General features: G+C 31.6%; 1 protein-coding gene across 4 annotated transcripts in view; it reads right to left on the bottom strand.

Moving 5' to 3' along the window:
* LOC129905198 (nitric oxide synthase) overlaps positions 1 to 24,326 on the bottom strand; it is an 822,682-nt gene that overhangs the window by 611,992 nt on the left and 186,364 nt on the right. For all 4 annotated transcript variants that reach the window (XM_055980616.1, XM_055980618.1, XM_055980617.1 and 1 more), the window contains exon 4: positions 12,210 to 12,301. In XM_055980616.1, coding sequence (XP_055836591.1) covers positions 12,210 to 12,301 — 92 coding nt within the window. The remainder of the gene's footprint in view (positions 1 to 12,209; positions 12,302 to 24,326) is intronic.

Here is a 24,326-nt window from a genome sequence, read left to right as displayed (position 1 = left end):
CTTTCGATCTCTGTTCATAACTCCAGTTATACAGAATTTCGGTTTTGCATAACTTTGACGCGCATAATTCCGTCGTGCGTAACTCTGGTATTCATATCTTAGTCGGTTTCCCATTTAATTCCACCTTTAGCTCAATCAAAATTAATTCATTTAATGTTTTACCCATTTTAAGCAACTTCGACATCAAATTAAAGTACATATTTTCACAAAAACATGCTGTTTTAAAAATATATTCTAAAATAATATTTATTTCCAAATAAAACGAGGTATTTTTTATGAAAATCAGTTTAAAATTGGCTTAGAAAAAAAAAATTTACGATTTCAACCCAAATACAGAAATTCGAACTTTTAGGTATAGAACAAAAATGTTGTTTTAACTTTGAAATCTATTATTTCAAAAACTATTGGTTATAATATTAAAATTGTAGAGGGCACTTGAAGGCAAACCAACTAAATCTCCAATTTAATGAAAACTAAGCTAAATAAAAATGATTAAAATTGCTTTGCTAACGAGCCCCATTACAATTAGCCTTAATGTTATTTAACAATATAATTTATGTTTTTAGGAAGTATTAACCTTCTCGTTTAATATCCATAACAATTTTATACTGTTCACAATTTTTTAACACCCGCTATCACTATCGCAAGTTCACACCTTATACACGGTTAAACATTCTGGAGTATTTTTTAATATTTTTTGGGTTACATATAGGTCTACACCAGAAATGTATTAAAATTTAATACATGACAAATATTAAAATTTTTTAGTTTAAATTTAATATAGCTGTATTAAAACATAATACAATTTATATTAGAATTTTTTTTTTTGTTTTTTTTGTTTTTATAATTAACGCGCACTAAAGGGAGTTAAATACCCTTAATATGTTAAACACAGTGCGAGCTTCAGGAAAATAGGGAGGGATTTAAAAGGAGAAACCGATGCACATTAGTTTTAAAGCTCTGGACATTGAAATGGAGGGGAAAAACAGAGGCGGGTAATATATTCCACATTCGTGTGGTGCGGCTACAGAAAGAATGACACATTACGTCGCACAGTGTGGGAATTCGCGAATTTAGCGGAATAAAATTAATAACGCTTGCATTTTAAATTTTATTGTAGTTTTTTTTGTGATTAGTTCATTGAATATGTGTATACAATCAAATTAGGGACGAAGAAATAATTTAATATTTCTTATAAATACGCGGTGAGTTTCGTAAAATATTTAATTAAAATTAAAACAATCAAATGTAATTCACATTTTGATGATATTTTATTTAAGTTTTTGTAAAATGAGCTTTGAAGTGACAGGTTATTTTCACCAAAAAGTACTTTTTTTTTGAAAATCATAATTTACAAAAAAAACTTTTGAGGAATGATTTATTGTTTAATTTTATGACAAATATGAATAAAATAAAGAAAAAAGTTAATTATTGTCAGAATTGACTAGGTTTTTTGCAAACCGATATGTCAATGACGTTGTTTATGAACTAAAGAAACTATTCTCTAAAAGGCTACTAAAACGTACAAGATACTATTTGAAAGGATGTTTTAAAATATGGAGCTTTATTTATGCACAATCAATGTTTTTTTTTTAAATTGGTAAGTGTTCTGTCACGAAATTTTTCTGCCATACATCATCAAGGATATCAAAAATTCAAAGAACCGTAAACTTCCTGTCGAAAAAAAATCAGTTTAACTGAAATAGACAATTTGTTTTTACCAATCGTGTTATTCTTGTAAAATAAAAAGCCAATTTGAATTTATTTAATTGTTTTTACTATATGTTTTGTTTTTAATGTAAACAATTTCACCCTTACTAATTCCTTTTTCCACTTTTTCGCAAACTAATTTCATATGCAGTTGAAATTTCTTCAAAGCTGAATGAGTCTAAGAGGCCTTGTACTTTCTTCTCCTTCATTTTTTCACAGCACTCATTAAATGATTTTCTAGGTCTACCCACACTTGCAGAATTCGAAGGGGAAGGAATTTCGTAAAATATTTGCTGTGGTATTACTAAATAGCCACTGAGCCAGGAAGCATTTTTGCATTCAAAGCTTTCACGGTTACTGTTTTTTGACCATAACTGACCTAACTTAAAACAAGTTGTCCTCACAGACGCCTTTAATGATTTAACTGCTTCTTCAGAAAACGTTATGAACAAAAACATTTAAAACAAATGACATAACTGCCTCAAAGCGCTTAATTTTTATTTTTGAGACCCAAACATCAAATATGTCCTTCTTTGTTATTTGGAAAGACATTCTTTAAATTATATAATACCGAAATATTTTGTAATTTAAAAGGATAGTTTGCTAATTATTCAAACAACATACCACATTATAAAAAGACGAAAATTAATACTCCACAGTACATATACACACAATAACAAAACACAGCACTTATAACAAGTAAAATTAATTTTAATACCGATTTTCAAAGTATCAAATATCAAATTTTGTGAAAAATACGCGTTAATTGTTTTTTTTTTTAAATTAATTTATTTTTATTATTATAATTGGAACACCCTTTATTAGATGTAATACTTTTTTTTATTAATTGATAGTTTTCGTTTTTAATTTTTAAAATAACTTAATTCTTTTTTTTCTTACTGTTAACTTTGAATTTGAACACCCTGTATTTTTATTGGAACTATTTTAAAATCAAATTCACAAATTTTTTGAACACCCTGTGAAATAAAAAAAGTTTCTAATTCTATAACATTCTTCTTCTAACAAAATACCAAAAAGTTATTCGATTTTTACGGTATGCCATCATTTTTTTTTTGATGGTCATTTAGAAAAAAAAAAAAAAAATATATCATAACAAAATTGGGGTGTCAAATTTTAGTGATTCTTGATAGATAATAAATCAAGCTTTGCATTGAATATTGTGTCTAAGCGGAATAACGCGGAATAACTAAAGTTTTGCTCTAACAAAGGTACAAAAATCGAAAAAAAACACATTTTTTTAACTTCAATCACCAAAACAAAAATGTAAAACACCCTGTGAAATAAAAAATTACTTACATAATTATACCTTGATATTTAGAAAATATAAACAAAATAAAACTTTTATTAAAACGCACACCAAACGCACGAGAAAAAATTAAGGGCAAAGTAATCTCTTTCACCAAATAAACAGAAAAAAAATCGCCAACTGCAACTTGGAAGCTATTTTTTTTTTGTTTACATGATCCCCACCTATCAATGCTTTTGTTATCACTTTTTACAATCTATTAGCTTTAAGAAAAACCGGGTTTGGCATCAAACAAGAGAAGTCATTTTTCGAATTAAATTCCGCTAAATTCGCGAAATCCCACACTGTGCGTCGGTGGTCTAGGGACGCAATTGTCTCAGTTATCGATCTATCATCTATCATTTTGAAAGCACGTTTTTGTATTCTGTCCAAGAAACTCAAATACGTTATCGGAGCACCTGCCCAGATGTGACAATTGTATTCAAGTTTTGGTCGAATGTAAGCTTTATAGATTACAGCTAGATCAGAAGATGAGAAGAATTTCTTGCATCTTCGGAGAAAACCTAAACATTTCGCAGCGTTTTTGGCGACATCGAATATGTGTTCGTTCCACAGAAGGTGGTTTGTTACACTCATACCGAGAATGGAAAGTTTCTCAGTTTCCTCGATGCAAGTGCCACTCATTGATAGTGGCATAGGTGGAAGGTTCCGTTTTAATGATAGTAAGCAGCATTGTGTTTTTGATGCATTAAATTCTACACGATTTCTTATTCTCCATTGAACAATGCTGAGCTTATCATATTTTGTCGTTGAAGTTCCACATCCGAAGGACATGGGTGTGAATCTTCAAACGAATATGAAAAGCTGAGGGTACTATCATCTGCGAAACAATTTAATGGATTAGAAGTTTCAGAGAGCAAATCATTAATGAAAATGAGAAAGAGAGTCGGAGACAAAACGGAGCCCTGGGGCACACCAGCGTTTATTTTGTGGGTTTCAGACTTGAAACCATCCAATACGACTTGTATTGAACGGCCCGAAAGGTTATTTCTAATCCAATGAAGAAGAGAATCATCGATACCGAATGCATGCATTTTCGATAAGAGAGCTTGATGCCAAACTCTATCAAATGCCTTTGAAATATCAAGCGCAATAATCTTGCTTTCTCCAAAACGATGCAAAGATTTGTTCCACTGTTCGGTGAGATATACCATCAGATCACCAGTGGACCTATTGCTACGAAAGCCGTACTGCCGGTCATTAAGAAGCTTCCGTTCTTCGAGATATTTCTTAAGCTGGAAATTAATCAGCGTTTCCATGACCTTGGAAAGAAGGGACGTGAGTGCAATTGGTCGATAGTTGGAGGGTGAGGAGGATTCGCCTTTTTTAGGGACAGGCTGGACAAATGCAGTTTTCCATCCACTCGGAACGAGTCCAGTAGAGTAGGACAGATGAAAAAGCTTACGCAGTGGTTTTGCCAGCGTGGAAGAACACCTCTTCAGAACGATGGGAGGGATACTATCCGGTCCAGCGGATTTGTGTATGTCAAGGTCTTTCAGGACTCTTGCCACTGTACGAGTGCGAAAGAAGATTCGTCCCATGGATCCGTTTACACACTCAAGTACTGGAGGAGTCATGACACTATCTGGCAGTGTAGAGTTGGCAGCGAACTGCTTTGCAAGGAGATTAGCTTTCTCAACAGAGCTTACAAAGGGAGTTTCATTGAAGACAAGCGTTGGAACCGCAGATGACGAAGAGTTTTTAATGGTTTTAGCAAATGACCAAAAATTTTTACTCCCTGTGGGACATTGAAATATTTTTTGTCTTAATTTTTGATCATGCAGGAATTTGGTTCGTCGGATATGGGCGTTGCTGACCTTTCTAGCCTGTTTGAACTTTTCCGGTTTTCCTCAGTGGGATTGGCTTTATAACAACGGAAACTTACCTCTTTATTCCTGATAACCTCTTTACAGCTCGAGTCAAACCATGCATTCTCTTTCGGTTTGATTGTTTTAACCCTATTCGGGATAAAATTTCTCATTCCGGAGAGAATTAAATTTGTGATCATATCTGCACTGGAATCAACGTCACTATCGAGGAAGCATAGCGACCAGTTAAAGTTTTTAAAGAAACCGTTGAGTCCCTCCCAGTTGGCTTTCTCGTATTGCCAAACAGTTCTCTTTGGTGATTTTTCTCTAACTGGATTTTTGAGACATGAGAAATTTGCAGATATGACACAATGATCTGACTTGCCTAGAGGCGATAATACACTAACAGTGTATTTATCTGGGTCAGCTTGGCCCACAACGTCCGAAATTCGAGTTGGCTCGTCGACAAGCTGAGTTAGATGGTTTAACTCAGCGAAGATCTCAACATACCTTCCTTCGGGTGTTGTCTGGCCAGAATAGCGAAGCCACGAAGAATTGTGTACATTGAAATCACCCGTAATGACGATTTCAGTGTGAGGATACAGGGAAACAATCCTTTGGATGGAGTCGGACAGAGCATCAAATTCGTTAGAAGTTGAATTACTGTCCAGGTTGGGGCTCCGATAAATAAAACACGTATGAATGATGCGCTTATTAACCGTGAATTTTAACCACATGAAATTAAAATTTGTGTTTACACACAGGCCGTATGGCCTGTTGGAGTTGATAAGCTACATCATTTCTAATATATATGGCGAGACCGTGGTGAGAGAAGAATAATGGCACCAAGCAATATCCATTTAAATTAAATTCAGAACAATCTGAATTTTCACTTATTTGAGTCTCACCTAATGCCAAAACAGCTGGCCTGTTTTGTACAGTGTAAATGTACACATCGCAGAAGTTCGATCTAAGCCCACGAATGTTGGCATAATCGACCCTGAATGTACCTACCATTTAAATATACCAAAACTTTTAAAAACCTTATCCGACAATTAACTATATTAAATTCCAATTTGAGCTTCAACAAAACAAATTATCACCAGTGTTATGCCTTAGTGACAATTTGTATCGATCCGCCCCTGGTTATTTATTAACACACACAATAATCTGTCTGGAATCGAACTGATAACGATTGCGGCATTTTGAGAAGAGGTTTCACTCACAATACCACAATCGTTAAGCAAGTTAGACTGCAGAAAGATGGGGGGAAGGAAAAGAAAGGATTACTCGTATGCACTGAACACTATTTGAGCGGCGCACACTGGGGATTTTGCGGAAAAAAGTCCAAAATTTAAAGTTCCTCGGAGAATATTTCAATAATATTTCTAAATTCTAGAATAAAATCTGAATCAAAATCAGAAAGAATTACTAAAATCGGACTTGTAGTTTACTTTTTAGAGCTTTGTAAATGGACAAGTTGTTGAAAGTATAAAAAACGAAGTGAAAATACCCTCAAATTAAAGCTGTGTAATTTTTTTTAGCTTGAGCCGACTCATACACTTTTATTTTTCCGTAAAGAAGCCATCGTTTGTCTATTGTAAATCGAAGAAATTATTAATTTTAAAGATGTAAATTATTTTATATAATTATTTAAAGAAAAGAGAAAAAAATGGCTTGATTTTTTCATAGTTTTGTATATATAATTTTAGCTACACTTGCCTACAGTTAGAGACTATTAAAAACTTTTTCCTTATGAAATTTCCTTTCGATGAAGGCCAAATTTGGGTGCCACCAGGTGCCACTGCGTTTTTTATTGGTAATTGAAAACTTCATTTGGTCGCAAAAATCATTTTCTTAAAAATTACTTAAAATAACAAAAAAACATTAAAAATCAATGGTTACACTTACAGTTATAAATGACACTTTTTTTAAAGCAAAAATATTAGGCTTAATTTGAGCTTTTAAATTAAGTTCTTTAAGTGAATTGTTTTTGAAATAATCGATTTCAAAGTCAAAATTTTGAAAAAAAAATTTAAGAAAACATATCCAATACTATTTTTGACAAGGCTGGGGATTTGAATTCAATTTGAATAATGAAGAACACTGCCTTAATTAATTCCTTACCAAACACTGAAAACCATAAGTTTCTATGCCTTCTAGTTTTCGAGAAAATTGAAAAGTAAAAAATCTCCTTTTTGTCAGATTTTTGTTTTTTTGGCTGCAAGCTTGAAATTCTTATCCGAAAAGACAAATAGAGAAAATAAAATTAATTTGTAACACATTTTTTTACAAATCTACTACAATAAAATTACATTTGATTTTTTGAACTTGGCTCAGAAAAATTAACTTATATGTAACGTTATATGTAACTGAAATGTATGTACATAATATATTGAAAACTATTCAAATTAAAAACGAGTGAAAAGGGATTATGCGTCTTATTATTATACATTTTATTAATAATGGGAATTTTAAGCATTTCATGCGAAGATCTAAGCAGAAATCTAATGGAATGTCTCTAGATTTAAATTGAAATTATTATTGAAAAATACAGATCATCTGACCCATTCCTTTATTAAGAAGAATCAGAGTCATTTGATTGAGGAAAAAATGGCTCTCTTAAAAGAATAAACTTTTGAAAAATTTGTATAAAAAAATGAAAAAAGTGTTTTTTTTTTTAATAATTTTTAACTATAATTTGAGTTTTTTATTTTGCGTGGACGTGGACCTCGACAACAGTACCTACTATGAGTTATTCTTTTCCATTTACTGTATTTAAAATCGGTGAGGTGGTTCCAATAATACAAAAAAATTTAAAAAAAAAATTCTATAAGTACAAGTAAATTGAGAATCGGAATTCTTTATTACTCTCACAAATTTTTTTAAAAGGGCGTGGCAGTGGGCGGGAATGAATAATAATAATTTTTTACGACGAAAACTGTCATCCCTGAAAATTTCATCCAAATCTATTCAGTGGTTCAGTTTTTATTTAATTTTTTCCGCACTCCCATACAAATTCCCCAGTGTGCGGCGCACACTGGGGATTTTGCGGAAAAAAGTCAAAAATTTTAAGTACCTCGGAGAACATTTTCAACACTATTTCTAAATTCTAGAATAAAATCTGAATCAAAATCAGAAAGAATTACTAAAATCGGACTTGTAGTTTACTCTTTAGAGCTTTGTAAAGGGACAAGTTGTTGAAAGTATAAAAAACGACGTGAAAATACCCTGAAATTAAAGTTGTGTAATTTTTTTTTTGCTTGAGCTGACTCATAAACTTTTATTTTTCCGTAAAGATGCCATAATTTGTCTATTGTAAATCGAATAAATTATTAATTTTAAAGATGTTAATTATTTTATATAATTATTTAAAGAAAAGAGAAAAAAATGGCTTGATTTTTTCATATTTTTGTATATATAATTTTAGCTACACTTGCCTACAGTTAGAGACTATTAAAAACATTTTCCTTATGAAATTACCTTTCCATAGAGGCCAAATTTGGGTGCCACTAGGTGCCACTGCGTTTTTTACTGGCAATTGAAAACTTCATTTGGTCGCAAAAATGATTTTCTTAAAAATTACTTAAAATAACAAAAAAAAATATTAAAAATCAATGGTAACACTTACAGTTATAAATGATACCTTTTTTTAAAGCCAGAACAGTACGCTTAATTCTAGCTTTTAAATTAAGTTCTTTAAGTTAATTGTTTTTGAAATGATCGATTTCAATGTCAAAATTTTGAAAAAAAAATAAAAAAAAAACACGTCCAATACTATTTTTGTCAAGACTGGGGATTTAAATACAAAATTGAATGATAAAGAAAACTGCCTTAATTGATTCCTTACCAAACACTGAAAACCATATGTTTCTATGTCTTCTAGTTTTCGAGAAAATTGAAAAGTAGAAAATCTCGTTTTTGTCAGATTTTTATTTATTTGGCTGCAAGCTAGAGATCTTTATCCGAAAAGACAAATGGAGAAAGTAAAATTAATTCGCAACACTTTTTGAAGTGAAAACTTCTTTAGTATCGTAGTGATTTGAAACACGATGAAACGAAAAAGCGACAGGAAAAATCAATCGATTATAACTTTTTTGTTTTTATAGATATAGAAAATTTGATTTAACTTTAATACGCATGCTAATAATTTTACCTTTCGTGTAATATATATCACACATAACGGTATGTGTTCTACAAGTTACACAATCTAAAATTGAAAAACTTGAAAAATACCTCAAAACACCTGTGGAGATCTGTTGCCGATGACCAGCCATCAGTGTAGGAAGTACCGTAATATCAGTTTGGAATTTTGACATGGTTGGCTTTGGCTTTAAAAAATTCTTACTTTTTTTTTGTAGGTTTCGTAAAAATATGATTGAAGCGTCAATAATAAGATTTCAGATGATATAAAATTTATTATAAGTTGTCATTAAAAAAAATGGATTTAAAGGTGATGGGAAAAAAGTTAGATGTTTTCCATTTTGTTTTTCCAAGAAAAATGATTTTTTAAGGTTTCATTTCTACCACGTGTGAATTCCACACATGATTTTTTTTTTATAAATCTACTTCATAAAAATTACATTTGATTTGCTGACCTTGCTTCAGAAAAATGAATTTTCGTTATACATGGGTATGTAGCTTAAATGTTTTATAATAATGGCAGTTTTTAGCATTTCATACGAAGAATGTCACAGAATAGATGCCTTTACTAAGAAGAATCAGAGTCATTTAAGTGAGTAATGGCTCTCTTAACAGAATAAACTCTTGAAAAATTTGTGATGCCAATCTATTTTAAATTGTATAAAATGTGATAGAAGTGGTTTTTTGAGTATTTTTTAACTATAATTCGGGACAACAGTATTATGAGTTATTCGTTTCCATTTAATGTAATGTTCCAATAATACAAACAAATAAAAAAAATGCTTTAGGTACAAGTAAATTGTTAATAGCAGTTTTTATATTTTCTAAGAACAATATCTGGATCCTTTATTACTCTTACAATATTTTTAAAAGGGCGTGGCAGTGGGTGCAAATGAATAATAATGATTTCTTACGACTTAGGCTGTCATTCCTGAAAATTTCATCCAAATCGATTCAGTGGTTCAGTTTTTATTGAGTTTTTTCCGCACTCCCATACAAATTTCCCCAGTGTGCGGCGCGAGAGTTTGTTGTTTTTTTTTATAGCCGTTGTATGTGGTTGATTTGATGCTGCAGTGGTTTTTTTTTCTATTGTTTTTGTATTTGGTGGGTATTGGGTATTATATATTTTTTTTTATTGTAACACTGTTATTGTAAAGCGAGTGTTTGTTGTTTTTTTTTTTTTCTTGTTGGGAGAGGTACTGAAGTGTTGTTGTTGTACATTGCACTTTTGTGGAATTTAAATTATTTTTGATTTGTATTTATTTAATTATTTATTTATTTTTTTTTCTTATTTTAATTTGGGCTATTGCTTTTTTTTAATATTATTAATTTGGGTAATTTAGGGAAAGCACTATTTTCACTAAAAAGACTTAAAGACAAACGAGAAAACTTTTTTTTCGGATGGGACAAGAGCTTGCACACGTGCGTTGCCGATGGAAGGCAGATCGGTTCGAGGTACAATACAAAATGTATTAAATTTAAGGTATTGCATATTAAAATTTAATCTTTTTATATTAATTTCTAATAAGAATTTTATTAAAAGTCAATACAAAAATTTTTCAATTCAATACCAAATGTACTTAAAGTTAATAATATATGTATTCTTTTCCTAAATTCATTACTGAAAATAAATATCATAAATAATATATTAATGGTGATATTATTTTATCTGTTTCACAAACTGTGGCATGTAAAACCTTACTGCCGATCAAAATTCATCTGCAATGTATGCATTTTGCTTCGAAAAAACACAAAGCACCTTCAAATTAGTACAAATTTACAGTTTTTGATTTAATTTTTTTTTTAGAAAAGGTGAATCAAAAAAATGGATTTCTTCTTTTTTTAAATGGCTGCTGGCGTCCACAGTACACATAAAAAAGTAATATATTCCGAAATGACATTAGTCGCCAAATTGTCAAAACATGGAAAAAATCAATTTGGCGACCAATGTCAGCTACCGTAATTATTTTAATTACCGACGAAAAACGCACAAAAACCAAAAGACCACGCACACCACTAATTTTTAAAAAATTATTCACCATTTTCCGCCAAGAAACTTTGTTTATTTTTAATTTATAATTTTTTCAAATGACATTTTATAAATTAAAATAAAAAAAAATTTCCTGTTAACTGCGATTGAAATATAAAAATTAAAGGCAGACCTGACACATGTACTGTGGCTGGCGTCGTTTGATTAAAATTTAATATTCTTGTATTACAATTTAATACTTTTTATATTAGTTTTTAATAAATTTGTATTACATTTTAATACAATTATATTAAAATGTAATACAAAAATATTAAAATCTAATACAGTGGTATTAAAATTCAATACAAGATTAGAATTTAACCCACGGAGGTTATTTTCTAATAATTTGTTTATTACATAAAATAAACTTAGTACTTTAATATTGAAATTTAATACAAAAAAGAATAAAAATAAAAATAATTTTAATATTTTGGAAGTATTAAAATGTAATATTTTTTGTATTGAAAATAGCTTAAATACAAGAGCTGTATTAAAAAATACTCCAGAATTTTTAACCGTGTAACTGCAGCGATAAGAATACTGTACCTTTTTTTATATATCGACTTTGAATGGCTATTAAGAAATGAAAAAGGGGTAACCGTCAAACTTTTTTTGGTTTTGGTTCGATGGGAGATTGTAGAACGTTGTTTAATCATTGGATTTAAAAAAAAACTGACATTTACTTTTTTTATTTTTGACCATTGGCGGTACCCACTGTGCGGTGTTGCAATGGTACCATTTCAAAAGTGTTCTTTCTCGCTAAAAAAACACCTTTTGACCTTAAATTTTGTTATGGACATATTTTATTATTTTTTTCTATGGTAGGTATATGAAACGTCCACACAAAATTTTATCAACACCGCTTTTGCTCTTTGAGTAAAAGACAATTCATAAAGAGTCCAATAACTTTTTACATGATGGTCGAGACATTTTGGTATTGATTTTATTCGATCGGGCGTTAGAAAATACCATGTATCATATAATTAAAAATGTTTCATTGCCTATACTATTATATGCAGCAAATCTTCCCTTCCGGATGGAATACAAGGTGGCCCAATATCTCAAAATAACTCTTATATTGAGTACTACCAACGATGTTAACTTCATACTTTTATCACAAAGTGCACGATTGAACTCTTTTTTAATGCTAAGCCGCCTCACTACCATAGATATTTTTTTCATACTTACTCACCTTATATTTCCTTTATTTGTTGCGTATTTAATGTGATTGCATATAGCTTCAAACATTCCACTTGTAGTTGTAACATATCTGCAGTCAAATACCTGCAGTAAAAAATTAATAAAAATATTTATTCAATAAAGGTTGTAAATAAGAATTATAATCTTGAGTTCAATAGTTCGTTTAAGTACCTACTTAGCAATATCACAGACAAATACTATACAGATATGTATCGCATTCCCTAGCAAAAAATGTAAATTTTTTCAGTCGACATGTCTCAGCCTCTCAGCCGACAAGAGCTTTTTAAATTGGAATTAAATAAAATGCACGACTGGGTCGCACGAACTTGCTCTTAGAGTTCAAGCTGCTTAAATTTTTAAGACTTTTTATAAAAAATTTGGGGAATGTATGTATAATGTATGTAGATGTATATATACAAACAAAAAAAATAAAAAAAATATAAAATTCGTTTTTAAAAGGATAAAACAACATCTGAAATCAAATTGCCTTCCAAAACAAGTTTTTTTTTTTTTTACTGGAGGAAATCTTCAAAAGACACTTGGCAGTATTCGACACCAAGTAGTGTGGGACTCTTAACCACTAAAACCACCTCTTAATCAGGAAAAATCTTGAAAGATCGACATCAGATTTTTCTTTCTTAACTTTGTAAAATCACTTTGGGGGAAGTTTAAACTTTTAATACTTTCCCATGCCTTTTAGACCATAAGCTCATGAGGCTTGGTTCTTCTTAATCTTTGAACATGGTTTCTTATATTGAAGACGGACTCCATTTCAGAATTATTAAGGTATAGCTTGATTGTTAATGAATATTGTTTATCTTTTTATTTGTAAAGTTTATATGTGTGCCATGATTATGAAAGTGGACTAAGTCACTTTTTGCATTGTTTAAAGAAAAACTTACGTAATAATGTTCTTATAACGATTTAATTATATTTCTTTTATGAAATCACTAGAGGAGCAATAAAGAAGTTTGTTTATTGCGATTTAGCTTTCAAATAAACTTTACCCCTTAAATAATAATTATTTAAAGGCTAGATTTGAATATTCTTGGTACCTTACTCTAAACAATCGGTCTGATATGTACGATTTTAATATTTCATAGTACTGTATGGGAAGATCCCTTTGCAGTTTGTACTCAAGTTCCTCATGCCAAACCTTGTCAAAGGCTTGAGCGACATCTAAGAAAATAGCTGAACTTACTTGTTTTTCTTCTAATGCTTTTTCTTACATCCGTTATTCTATGAACTTGGTCTATCGTGGAATGTTTATTTCTAAAGCCAAACTGATGATTTGGGATTAGCTTTCTTTCTTCTATGATTTTGCTAAGTCTCTTCAGAAGCAGTTTTTCAAAGACTTTTGCCATAATTGGTATAAGCGATATTGGCCTGTAAGACGTCACTTCTGTAGGTGCTTTACCTTGCTTTGGTATGACAATTACTTCAGCAATTTTCCAATGGTGTGGGACATACCGGTGCTCAAGGCATGCATTTATTATATATTGGAGTTTTATGAAGGCTTTCAATGGCATTTCTTTAATAACGCCAGCAGTAATTAGATCGTAACCTGGTGATTTTTTATTTGATAGTTGATGTAAACACTTACTTTTTATTTCTTTTAGTCTTACAATTGGTATTTCACTTTCATCTATCTTATCAGTAAACTGTAAGCTATTTTCAGCCGTGTTTGATGGATATGGCTTAAAAACATTCGCAAGATGCTCAGCGAAAAGGTTAGCTTTTTCTTTTGGGTTACCGATCCATTTCCCATCTTGAAATTTCAAGGGGGTGTTTTGTAACTGTGTTCTTTTCAGGAGATTGGCTGCTTTCCATAGCGAAAAATCGGTTGAAGCATCAGTCGTTAAATTCTACAGAATTATACTGAGTGAATCATTTTTGAATTTATAAATTTGTATTTTAAGATTGTTGCTTAGACAGTTAAACATTTTTTTATCATCTGGAAATCTAGTATTTTACCATTTTCTTAGAGCTCTTCTTTTCTCTATTATCAACTCTCTTATCTCTAAAGGATATTTTATTTCATTTTGTCTTCTATTAGAAAATGTTGGAGTACTTTCTTCAGCGGCCTGTTGCACATCAGCAATAAATTGTTCCACTTCATGGTCAATTTGCTCGATTGTATCCATGGGAGATCTTAGATTTATAAAACTTCAAAGCCTTTCTCTAAAATCGCTGCAGTTTGTTTTCTTGTTTCACTTAGTGATAGAATAACTGGAGTTTGATCTGATGACAGGTCATAATTACCTTCGACACTTATGTGATTCTTTAGCTTCCTTATGGTATTTAATTAGTATCGGAAGGCCAGTTAGTAAGTCGGCGATCTGGAGGAATAAGTCTTGAACCCCAATGGGTATGTTTCGCATTGAAGTCTCCATCAACAAGAAGGTTATGCCCGAGAAGATTTTAAAGATCTGTATAGTCATCTTTTGTCGGCGAGCGCCTTGGTGGGCAGTATATACATATACATAGCTGCTATCTTAAACTCTTTCTTTTTCATACCAATACTAATAGTTGTTTCTTCCATATTTTCATTACTAAACTTGGTTTCTTCATAATGTTTTGAGCTTTCTTTTATAAGAATCGCCGATCCACCTCTTGCGTTGTCAGCTGGATGTGGAGCGTGGTAACATGAATAGTTTTTTATTTAACATTATCTAGACTTTGCCCATTGGAGAAATGAGTTTCGGACACCAGGCAAATATCGATATGTTTTAGATCTAGAAAGATTTTTAATTCGGATTGTAAAAGACCGTTTGCATTTCATGTAGCGATTTTAAGTGCTCTGTCCATCATTGTTTTTTAAGAACGACTTTATCGCTTAGCTGTTTGATATTCAAATCCTGTTTATCAATTCTTTGAAGAATAAGTTGTAGCATTTCTTTTATGGAAGTCTCTTCATTCTTCCGCACATTTTTAACAATCTGAGAATAGGTTTTATTTTCATCGCTTTTACTTTGAACAGCTTTTTTAGGCTGTTTATTCTTAGTATTGTTTTCAGCAGTTAAATCGGTATTTACTGTGTTTCTGGGTTTGTCTCTAGCAGATGTATTTTTGCTTCTGAACTCTTGGAATTTTTTGGCAATTGGGCAGCCTCTATAGCTTGTCGGGTGATTACCTGGCAGTTCACACATTTTGCTCTCTGATCTTTGCTCATCGGACAATTTTTAGTTGCATGTTTTCCTTCGCACTTTACACAAGCAAACTCGCGGTTGCAGTATTTTTAGGTATGACCAAAAGCTTGGCAACGTTTGCACTGCGGAACAACTTTAGATTTTCGGAGTGGTTCAATTTTAACAGCTATGCCCAAGATTGATCTTACTTTATAAATCTCCTCGACACTTTGTTTACTGTCAAAAGTTAGCATGAATAAAGGTAGTAACCTCTTACTTGTCGTCGATTCTCCAGAGGAGTTTTTAACTGTCTCATTCTTAAATAGATTAACTGCATCAAGGGCTTGGAAGCCTTTTTGTACAAGATCTTCCACTACTTCCTCGGGAGAGCACGAAGAATGAAGACCTCTTGCTACTACTTTGTTTGGCCTTGTAGCTTTGTTCTCATATGAGTGCCATTGTATTTGGTGTTTGCTCAGTTCTTCAGTGACAGATCTATACACGTCGGCTTCTTCGACTGTGACTTTCTAGTTGTCTTTGTTGTACGATGTGTATTTGCAAGATTTTTTAGTACATTTTTCTATTATTTTCTTAAGATCTCCAAAAATTGGAAATCCTGAGATCATAATTGGTGGTGGTGTTATTTTTTTGCACCCTTAAGCTTCTTTAGTTCCTGTAAACAACTCTTTATTATTTTCGGTTTTAGAGCTATTCTGATTTCTTGCACGCGCCTCAGGACTACGTTTACGTTTCTTTATGTAACGCTTATTTTTCTTTTTCTCAGTTTCAAACAAGAGCTCTTCTTCATCAGTTTGATATTCAGGTTCAATATATTTTGGACTTAACTGAAGCGTGGACTCTGAATCTTTCTTGTCAAGCAAGGAAACTTTCTCTTCTAGTTTTTTCACTTGCAGCTGAAGTCTTTGAACTAGAACTTTAAGTTGTTTTCTTGCCGCTATTTCAATTTGTCATTCATCAAAGTAGTTTTTTTAATTTGATTGGTCTATCTCTTTTTCTTCGATGGAACTCTGTTGATCTGTGATGTCGATCTCTTCATTGATCTTGGTTCCCTTTTCGCTGATGTTTTTAACATCTTTAGTATTGTTTGAGGTTGTCCAAAACAAGTGCAGTTTTATTTGATGCATTTAAAAAAAAAATTTCAAAATCGTTTGAGCCGTATTTGTTTTAATTACCTTCACGGACTTACCGCGATTTTTTATTATTCAAGTTAATTGAATATTGATGCCCGACGTTTCGACAAGATTCCACTTGTCGTGGTCACGGTTAAACTGATAGCTTGTAGGTGGTGGTTGTTTCATCTTTTTTCTTCATTCTCTCCCTTGTAAATTGTACCGGTGTGTTGACTGTGGTGGCAATTGCATTTGAGATGTTGATTGTTGTTGTAATTGATCTGTTATTGTTTGTTGTGCTGCTAATTGTTGTGGGTTTATGTAAGCTTGAGAGCAGACAAAACTTTCGGCATCAGCTTGTGTGCTTAAATAAGCTGGTGGCTTAAAGATGGAATTTTAATCGGTGTTTGGATAAAATTCTACCAATACATTCTGAAACACCTTTTCTATAAGGTAGGAACGCTCTTTTTTCGTTGCCTTCAACTACATTATTTGTACCTTGTGATTTGGGTTTCCAACAACGTTGTTTTTGGTTGTAACCATTATCCGACAAAACCATATCAACATGTTTTGATTCATCATTTAGATGATCTTTGTCACAAATCGCATTAGCTCTATTTATCAGAGAAGATACAACGGAAGTTAAGTTTGAAGGGTGAGCAGTGAGCACAAAAAGAACCAGAAAAGGAATGACGTAAGTCATTTCAAACCCTTAAGCAAGAAAACAGAGTTCTGTTTGATTTCGTCACGTGCGCCGTTTTACTCACACATTTACAACTTTTTGTGTATGAACACAAAGTTGAAGTAGAACCCGTAATGAAAAGTGCGAAAAGGAGAAATAACGAAGGAAAGGCAAGGGCAACTAAATGACATAGCGCCATTTTGTTATTTGTTGCATTGTCTAGCGTGTTGTGGCTCGTCATATAATAATTTTTATAATAATGAATATCAGAATCCTGTTAAGTGTTAACAAATTGGAATATTTCAACCAAAAATAAAAGCATGCATTACTGAAATGTAGATTAGCAAATTTTCTTATCAATAATAATATTGGCGACGATTTGCTTGTCTTGTCAAAATTTTCTGAAAAGGATTGCGATTGTTATTCCTTTTGTTCATGAATTCATGAACAATTATTTTTTCCGGCATTGATCAAGCAAATGATTAAAAATATCTTGAGTGACATACACCTTAAACGATGCATAGTCGGGATTTTTTGTTGGTAATTGCTCAATTTTAAGCTTGGCGTTTGGAAAACGTGACCTCAAGAATGTGCATATATCGTCGCACTTTGTGTTGGGGTCAAAACCAGACAAGAAAACACATTTTAAACTCTCAGCTGCTTTAAGTTGGATCTTGATAGTAGTTTCATTTTGCGTTGCAGTAGGTGGTGTGTTTACTGGTCCTGGAGCAATAGATTTTTGAGAAATAACAGAGGACAGAGGCAGAGGATTGAGGCTGAAGACGTCATAGTTGATGAGAATTGGTTAAGAGTAGAACTGGAAATAGATGCAATAGATTCAGATACAGGTGAGATTGAAGAAGATGAGGAAGACGTAGAAATCGCAGGTGTAATAGATGACGTAGATGCAACGTAGATAAAACTGCGGACATTGAAGACACAGTGGTGAGTGATGATGGTTGCGGAGAGGATTTAGCTGTTGATGTAATGCGTGTAGATGTTGATGTAGATGTGGATGTAGGTGAAGATGTAAATGTAGATGACGTAGAACACGTAGATGTTAAGGACACTGAAGACGAAGAAGATGTTTCTTGCACAATTTTTTTTGTTCGGTTTTGTACAATTGGTGTTAAAGCTACGTTTTCTCTTTTAAGGGTGTTTCGTGTAACGCGTGTAACAAAAGAACGGTCATTATTTGTTAAAAGGGAAGATTTTTATGTAGATGTTCTTTTTAATGTATCAATTTTCGGAGTTTTTGATGTCATTCCTTTAGATGTGGTAGGATGGTTGTTTGTAAGTTGCTCGGATATAAGGGCAACTGCGTCAATTAGTCTATCAACCTTCTCATTCAAAGAGTTAATATCACATTTAAGGGTTTCAATTATATTTAAATACATTTTGAAGAAAAGTTTTTGCTTTCGTTTGTTTTATTATTGTTTTTTATTTTAACAGGGAAGAACAAAAATTATTGTTTTGAAAGTTTATAAGCTTTTTAAAGTATGAGCTACGGCCCTGTTTAACTTGGTTTTATATAACTATGAAAGTGCTCAGAAGTATGCAATAAATTTTGTATGGTAGATCACGCATACATAAAATGCCTCAAAGTATGCAAATTAAGGTTTTATTTTGAGTAACATACAAATAAACAAAATAAATGAAAAAAGAAACAGTGTAAAAGTACTTATCACTCAAAGAGAACACTGAAATTGCTCAAAAATTTATTTCAATAGAAAAATTATGATTGCACATTGAAAATAGTTAATTATTTATTGAAAATAACACTTTTTATCAGCACCGATTTAGGTCACAATTTATTTTAAGTAAATACACAAATGTCAGCGAAATTTGAAATATTAATACATATGAATATACAGTCAAATAAAAACAAAAATCAGAGATGAATAAACGACACGTCAAGCACAAACGAAAGCAGGGTTCGCTTATTGCCAAGTGCATATGAGAATGAATATTTATAATATATATATGAGAATATAGGACCATCTGTCCAACTCGAACTTCAACACGTTCACCTGTTTTTGTCGCTTTTGCAAAAAACTGGCTAGGTACACCAATGGCTGATGGGACCAAGGTTGCCCTCAACTTCACCAGTATTTTGTAGCCACAACGAAAAGAGAGGAAAGGAAAGCAGCAAAAGCTGGTTTTTGATGCGGTAAATTTTACCGTAACAAAATATAAACATGTGTCAATGAATGCGAAGTTCCGAGTTTTTAATGCTACCGCGAAATGGGTTCTTTTGTACGGAGCACAAGTGTGGGGACTAAACAAATATGATATAGTAGATAATCTTTTGACTTTCTTTCTGAGGAAATCATTCTTTTTACCAATTAACACTCCCAAGTATATGTACTATCTCGAAACCGGTTTGCCAACACTTTTTATTTCATCGTTGAAAATGAATGCAGACTCATGTTAAAGATTATGGGTATGGAAGATGCAAGGTTACCGAAACAGCTCTGGATGTATGCAGTTATGTATAAAAATATGTGGTTCGAAGATTGGCGCAAGCTTGCTGCGAATTGTGGATACACTTTCAAAGCAGTAGGAAAAGACGTAATCCAGATAAAAGAAATGCTTTATGAAACTATTCGAACCATTGATGAAAACGAAAGGTACTCATTTATTGAACGCGGTACTCCAAATTGAACTAAAATCTAAACGAATCAAATTATTACCATTCAAACTTGTCGTGCAGTGCAAAAGGTGCCATTTAAGTGTGAGGGGAGCTCTTGCTCCCAACCATATGCCACACAGACCCGATTTAAACTACATCTGCAGTATATGTAATTCATGCGAGCGAGAAGATATTGGGCACTTTCTTGGAACATGTCCAATCTTAAAGGAATTAAGAAGGACATATGTTGGTAGGACATATGTTGGAAGAAGATGTATGGAACTTGCTAAATGGTCAAAACTGGAATCAGCTCACAGAATATTATACTGAAGCGACATCATACAGAAATAAAATTATTAATGAGTGTTTCTTGTTTTTTATATTCATGCCATAATATGCAATGTAAATCATTTTTAATTCACTTAAAATCTATTATTTTGTTTTGACTAAACTAAAAGTCGCAAAAATTTTTTATATTCTGTTTTGAAAATGTGTAAATATATAAAAGAAATCGAATTCAAACTATTTTTAAATTATTAAAAAAAAAAAAAACGTAAAAAAATAATACTTATAAAAACATCACTAAGATAGAGATACATGAAACTTAAAATTTAAAAAATTAAGTATTGTAAAGTAACCACTCGGGCGGACGGCATATCTGCCATGCCCTATATATTATTCAATACTTATAAGCAAAACCATTGATTGTTAGAAATTTAAGAATTTGATGAATAAAAATCTAATCTAAAAATCTAACATATCTTACGCGGTGCCGCCGGTTGCACATTTTGTTTAATTAATTCGTTTACTATTAAAATTTATAAATTGGATTCGTATAATCCAAAGTCGCGGTATTCAAGTAAATTACATTCGTCATCGTAATCATCCTAATCTTCATAAAGTTAATTCGCGAAATAGTGTAACAATTTTGGCGCCCATACGTGTGTTTGGCAAAAAGAAAAAAATTCTTGGAAAAAAAATTACATTTTATGTATACCTACCTACTTACCTGTGGCATATTTTCCCTAAATAGTGTTTGAGAACAAGTTTTTGTTGTTTAGTGGTGGAATAAATTGTTCCTTTTTTTTATTTTTATTTAGTTGTGCTCTTATTCTAAAAAATTTTATTTTCTTATTTGGAAGTTTTTGTGATACAAAAAGAAGCAGCGGTTTATACCTACCTACCTATTATTGGCCATTTTTGTTTGAAGGTGAAGTTGTGGAAGCGGCTTGCCTACCCTTCATATCGTGGTTGTTTTTGCTGTGCAATAATATGCAAATCGAAACTATACTCCAGTCAAAGCGTCATTTGACCTTGCGATGAGAGGCACTGTCTGTTTTTATTTCATGGATCGATGGGGGTATATTTAAAAGGCTTAAACCCAATTTCTCACCACCTGATCATTCTTTTTAGCGGAGTTATTCACAAAAATGCATTTTTTGGGATATTTTACTTCTTAGCTAATATCTTTGCTCCAGATTATTGTAGACCAAAAAATAAACATACATTCTCTTCCTTATAATATTTTCTATCGTTGTATGTAATTTCATTGTATTTGAGTGAGTAAATATAAAATGGCAGCCATTTAAAGTCAAATTCTTGTTATTAAAAAACACATTTTTGTCATTATTTCGAAAAAAGCTTATATCATGACTGACATTTTTCTAACCAATTTTGTAGCTCTGTTCATGTCCTGCATTTTAAAGAAAAAATGAGCTCTTTATCACCAAAGATGGCCGAGCAATTGATAAATGAACGCATGCAAAACCGGTGCGAAAACACCCAAAAGTATCGTCTTTTGGGAATAACTCGACTTCAGAATGTCCTACGGCAAAAAATAAAGCAATGAATTGTTCGTTACAACATTTTCTATCAATTTAGTGCACATTCTTTTTGTTGAAACAAATAAAAAATAAGTAATATTAAGTCAAAGTCGTTTTTTTGTTCAGCAAACTCTTGCCTTATTATTTTGCAAACGGTGCGAGTATTGGCTAAGAAAATAAAATATTATTGTAGTCCTTTAAATTATCTACAATTTAAAAAAAAAATTAGCACTCTACGACCCACACGAGCCGAGAAATTAATTTTGTAAAAAAGGTCCAAATGACCAACGAAAAAACATAAGACAAATTCTCTTATAACAAGAAACAATGAAAACAACCCCTCTCACTGAGAACTAGTATTCGAATCATAAACAAGGGAAATTTTTTTGAATTTTCGTACGGATTAATGCTTTCTTAAAATTATAATAGCTCGGCTCCCGTGGGTCGTAGAAAGCTAAATTTTTTTTTGAATTGTAGATAATTTAAAGGACTACAATAATATTTTAGCTATATAATATTTCTTAGCCAATACTCGCACCGTTTGCAAAATAATAAGGCAAGAGTTTGCTGAACAAAAAAACGACTTTGACTTAATATTACTTATTTTTTATTTGTTTCAACAAAAAGAATGTGCATTAAATTGATAGAAAATGTTGTAACGAACAATTCATTGCTTTATTTTTTGCCGTAGGACATTCTGAAGTCGAGTTATTCCCAAAAAACGATATTTTTGGGTGTTTTCGCACCGGTTTTGCATGCGTTCATTTATCAATTGCTCGGCCATCTTTGGTGATAAAGAGCTCATTTTTTCTTTAAAATGCAGGACATGAACAGAGCTACAAAATTGGTTAGAAAAATGTCAATCATGATATAAGCTTTTTTCGAAATAATGACAAAAATGTGTTTTTTAACAACAAGAATTTGACTTTAAATGGCTGCCATTTTATATTTACTCACTCAAATACAATGAAATTACATACAACGATAGAAAATATTATAAGGAAGAGAATGTATGTTTATTTTTTGGTCTACAATAATCTGGAGCAAAGATATTAGCTTAGAAGTAAAATATCCCAAAAAATGCATTTTTGTGAATAACTCCGCTAAAAAGAATGATCAGGTGGTGAGAAATTGGGTTTAAGCCTTTTAAATATACCTCTATCGATCCATGAAATAAAAACTGACAGTGCCTCTCATCGCAAGGTGAGGCCCTTTTTTCCGACGCTTTGACTGGAGTACTAGTAAGATGGTTTCAATTTACCTACATATTTTATTATTTACTTTTAACATAAATTCTTTTATATTATCATTTAATTATTTTATTATTTGTTTTTGCATTGTTTTTTTGGTTATTCATTTACAGCATTTAAATTAGTTTCATTTTTATTTTTGCATAGTTTTTTTTTTATATTTGATAAAAGTGTCGTCTCTTTCTCACGCGTTGTTATTGTTTAGTTGGGAAATTAAATTGATATTTGATAGTGGTAAACAAGATTATTGATATAATCAGTGTTCCCACTTCTTTTAATACTGTTTTAGTACTATTTTTTTATTTTGTTGGATTTTATTTTTTTGACGTGATAACGTCTTATAAATCGATGAACCATGGCAGCCACCACAAAAGAGTGACGCCATTTTCTAACGTTACACTCTCGCACTTTCGCAGTGCGGCAAAAAATTTCAATTCAAAATTAAAAATAAACTTTTAGAGATAGAAAAATCTTCTAGAGCTTATTTGGAAGATAATAACCTAAAGCTTACCAAATCCAAATGAAGGATTTTTAAAAACTCCGTCGTTTAATAGGGTAAACAGGGATAAAACGGAAAGATGAAATTTGGGCTAAAATCTAAACGCGAAAATGTAGAGAATTGATTTTTTTGTCGTAGATAGATGAGATTAATTTTAATTTTTTAATTTTTTACTTATTCAAAAAAAAAGAATAACTTCATTTAAGGAAAAATTCTAAAAAATATTGAAACTAAGCTATAACGTGTTGTTTGAACGTTGTACACGTGTTGGGGCTATGACAAAATGATGATTTTGGGTAAAGGACATTTTTTTTGACAATTCTAAGGATGCCAGGTGAAAGATGAGAGAAAAAAAAATTAGGCGTCTCATACGGATTTTTTTCCAACACTCTGCATCCGAAATATGAATTTTTGAAAAACACCTTGTTTTTTAGGGGTATTTTTGGGTAATTTTTGCTTTTTAGCTTTTTTATGGAGCGTTCAAAAAATCTCAAACTTATAGAACATTAAGGTTTGGGCCTTATGCATACATTTCCAAACTTGGAATCGTTTAGTGAGTTTTGACTGAATAACAGAAGAAACGAGTTTTAAAAAAACACGTTTTTAACCGATTTTCATCGTTTTTTATTTTTATCTTTTTTTCTTTAATAGATACAGGAATAAAGTGGATTGGGGACAAAACCCCGAAAACCGAAATCCCGAAAACCCAAAATCCGGGATATCGTTTACGAAAACAACCCTAAGTGTGAAACAATATAAGTGTATGATTCCGTTAGTATCTCTTTTTTACATGATTTCATGTTCTTATTGTTCTTTCAGCAGTGTTTTGTTATGATTGAGTAAAGTTGGAGAAATTGTTGAACTAAAATCAAAAGAATTATGAGTTTTAATATTTAACTTATAATAAATTGTATGTTTAAAATGTTTTATAATTGGTTTTATTTTTATGTTTCAGTTAAAATTTC

Source organism: Episyrphus balteatus, chromosome 1 (assembly GCF_945859705.1).
Source record: "Episyrphus balteatus chromosome 1, idEpiBalt1.1, whole genome shotgun sequence".
Lineage (NCBI taxonomy): Eukaryota > Metazoa > Arthropoda > Insecta > Diptera > Syrphidae > Episyrphus > Episyrphus balteatus.
Note: the sequence above shows the minus strand (reverse complement) of the source record. Positions and strands in the feature narration are given on the sequence as shown.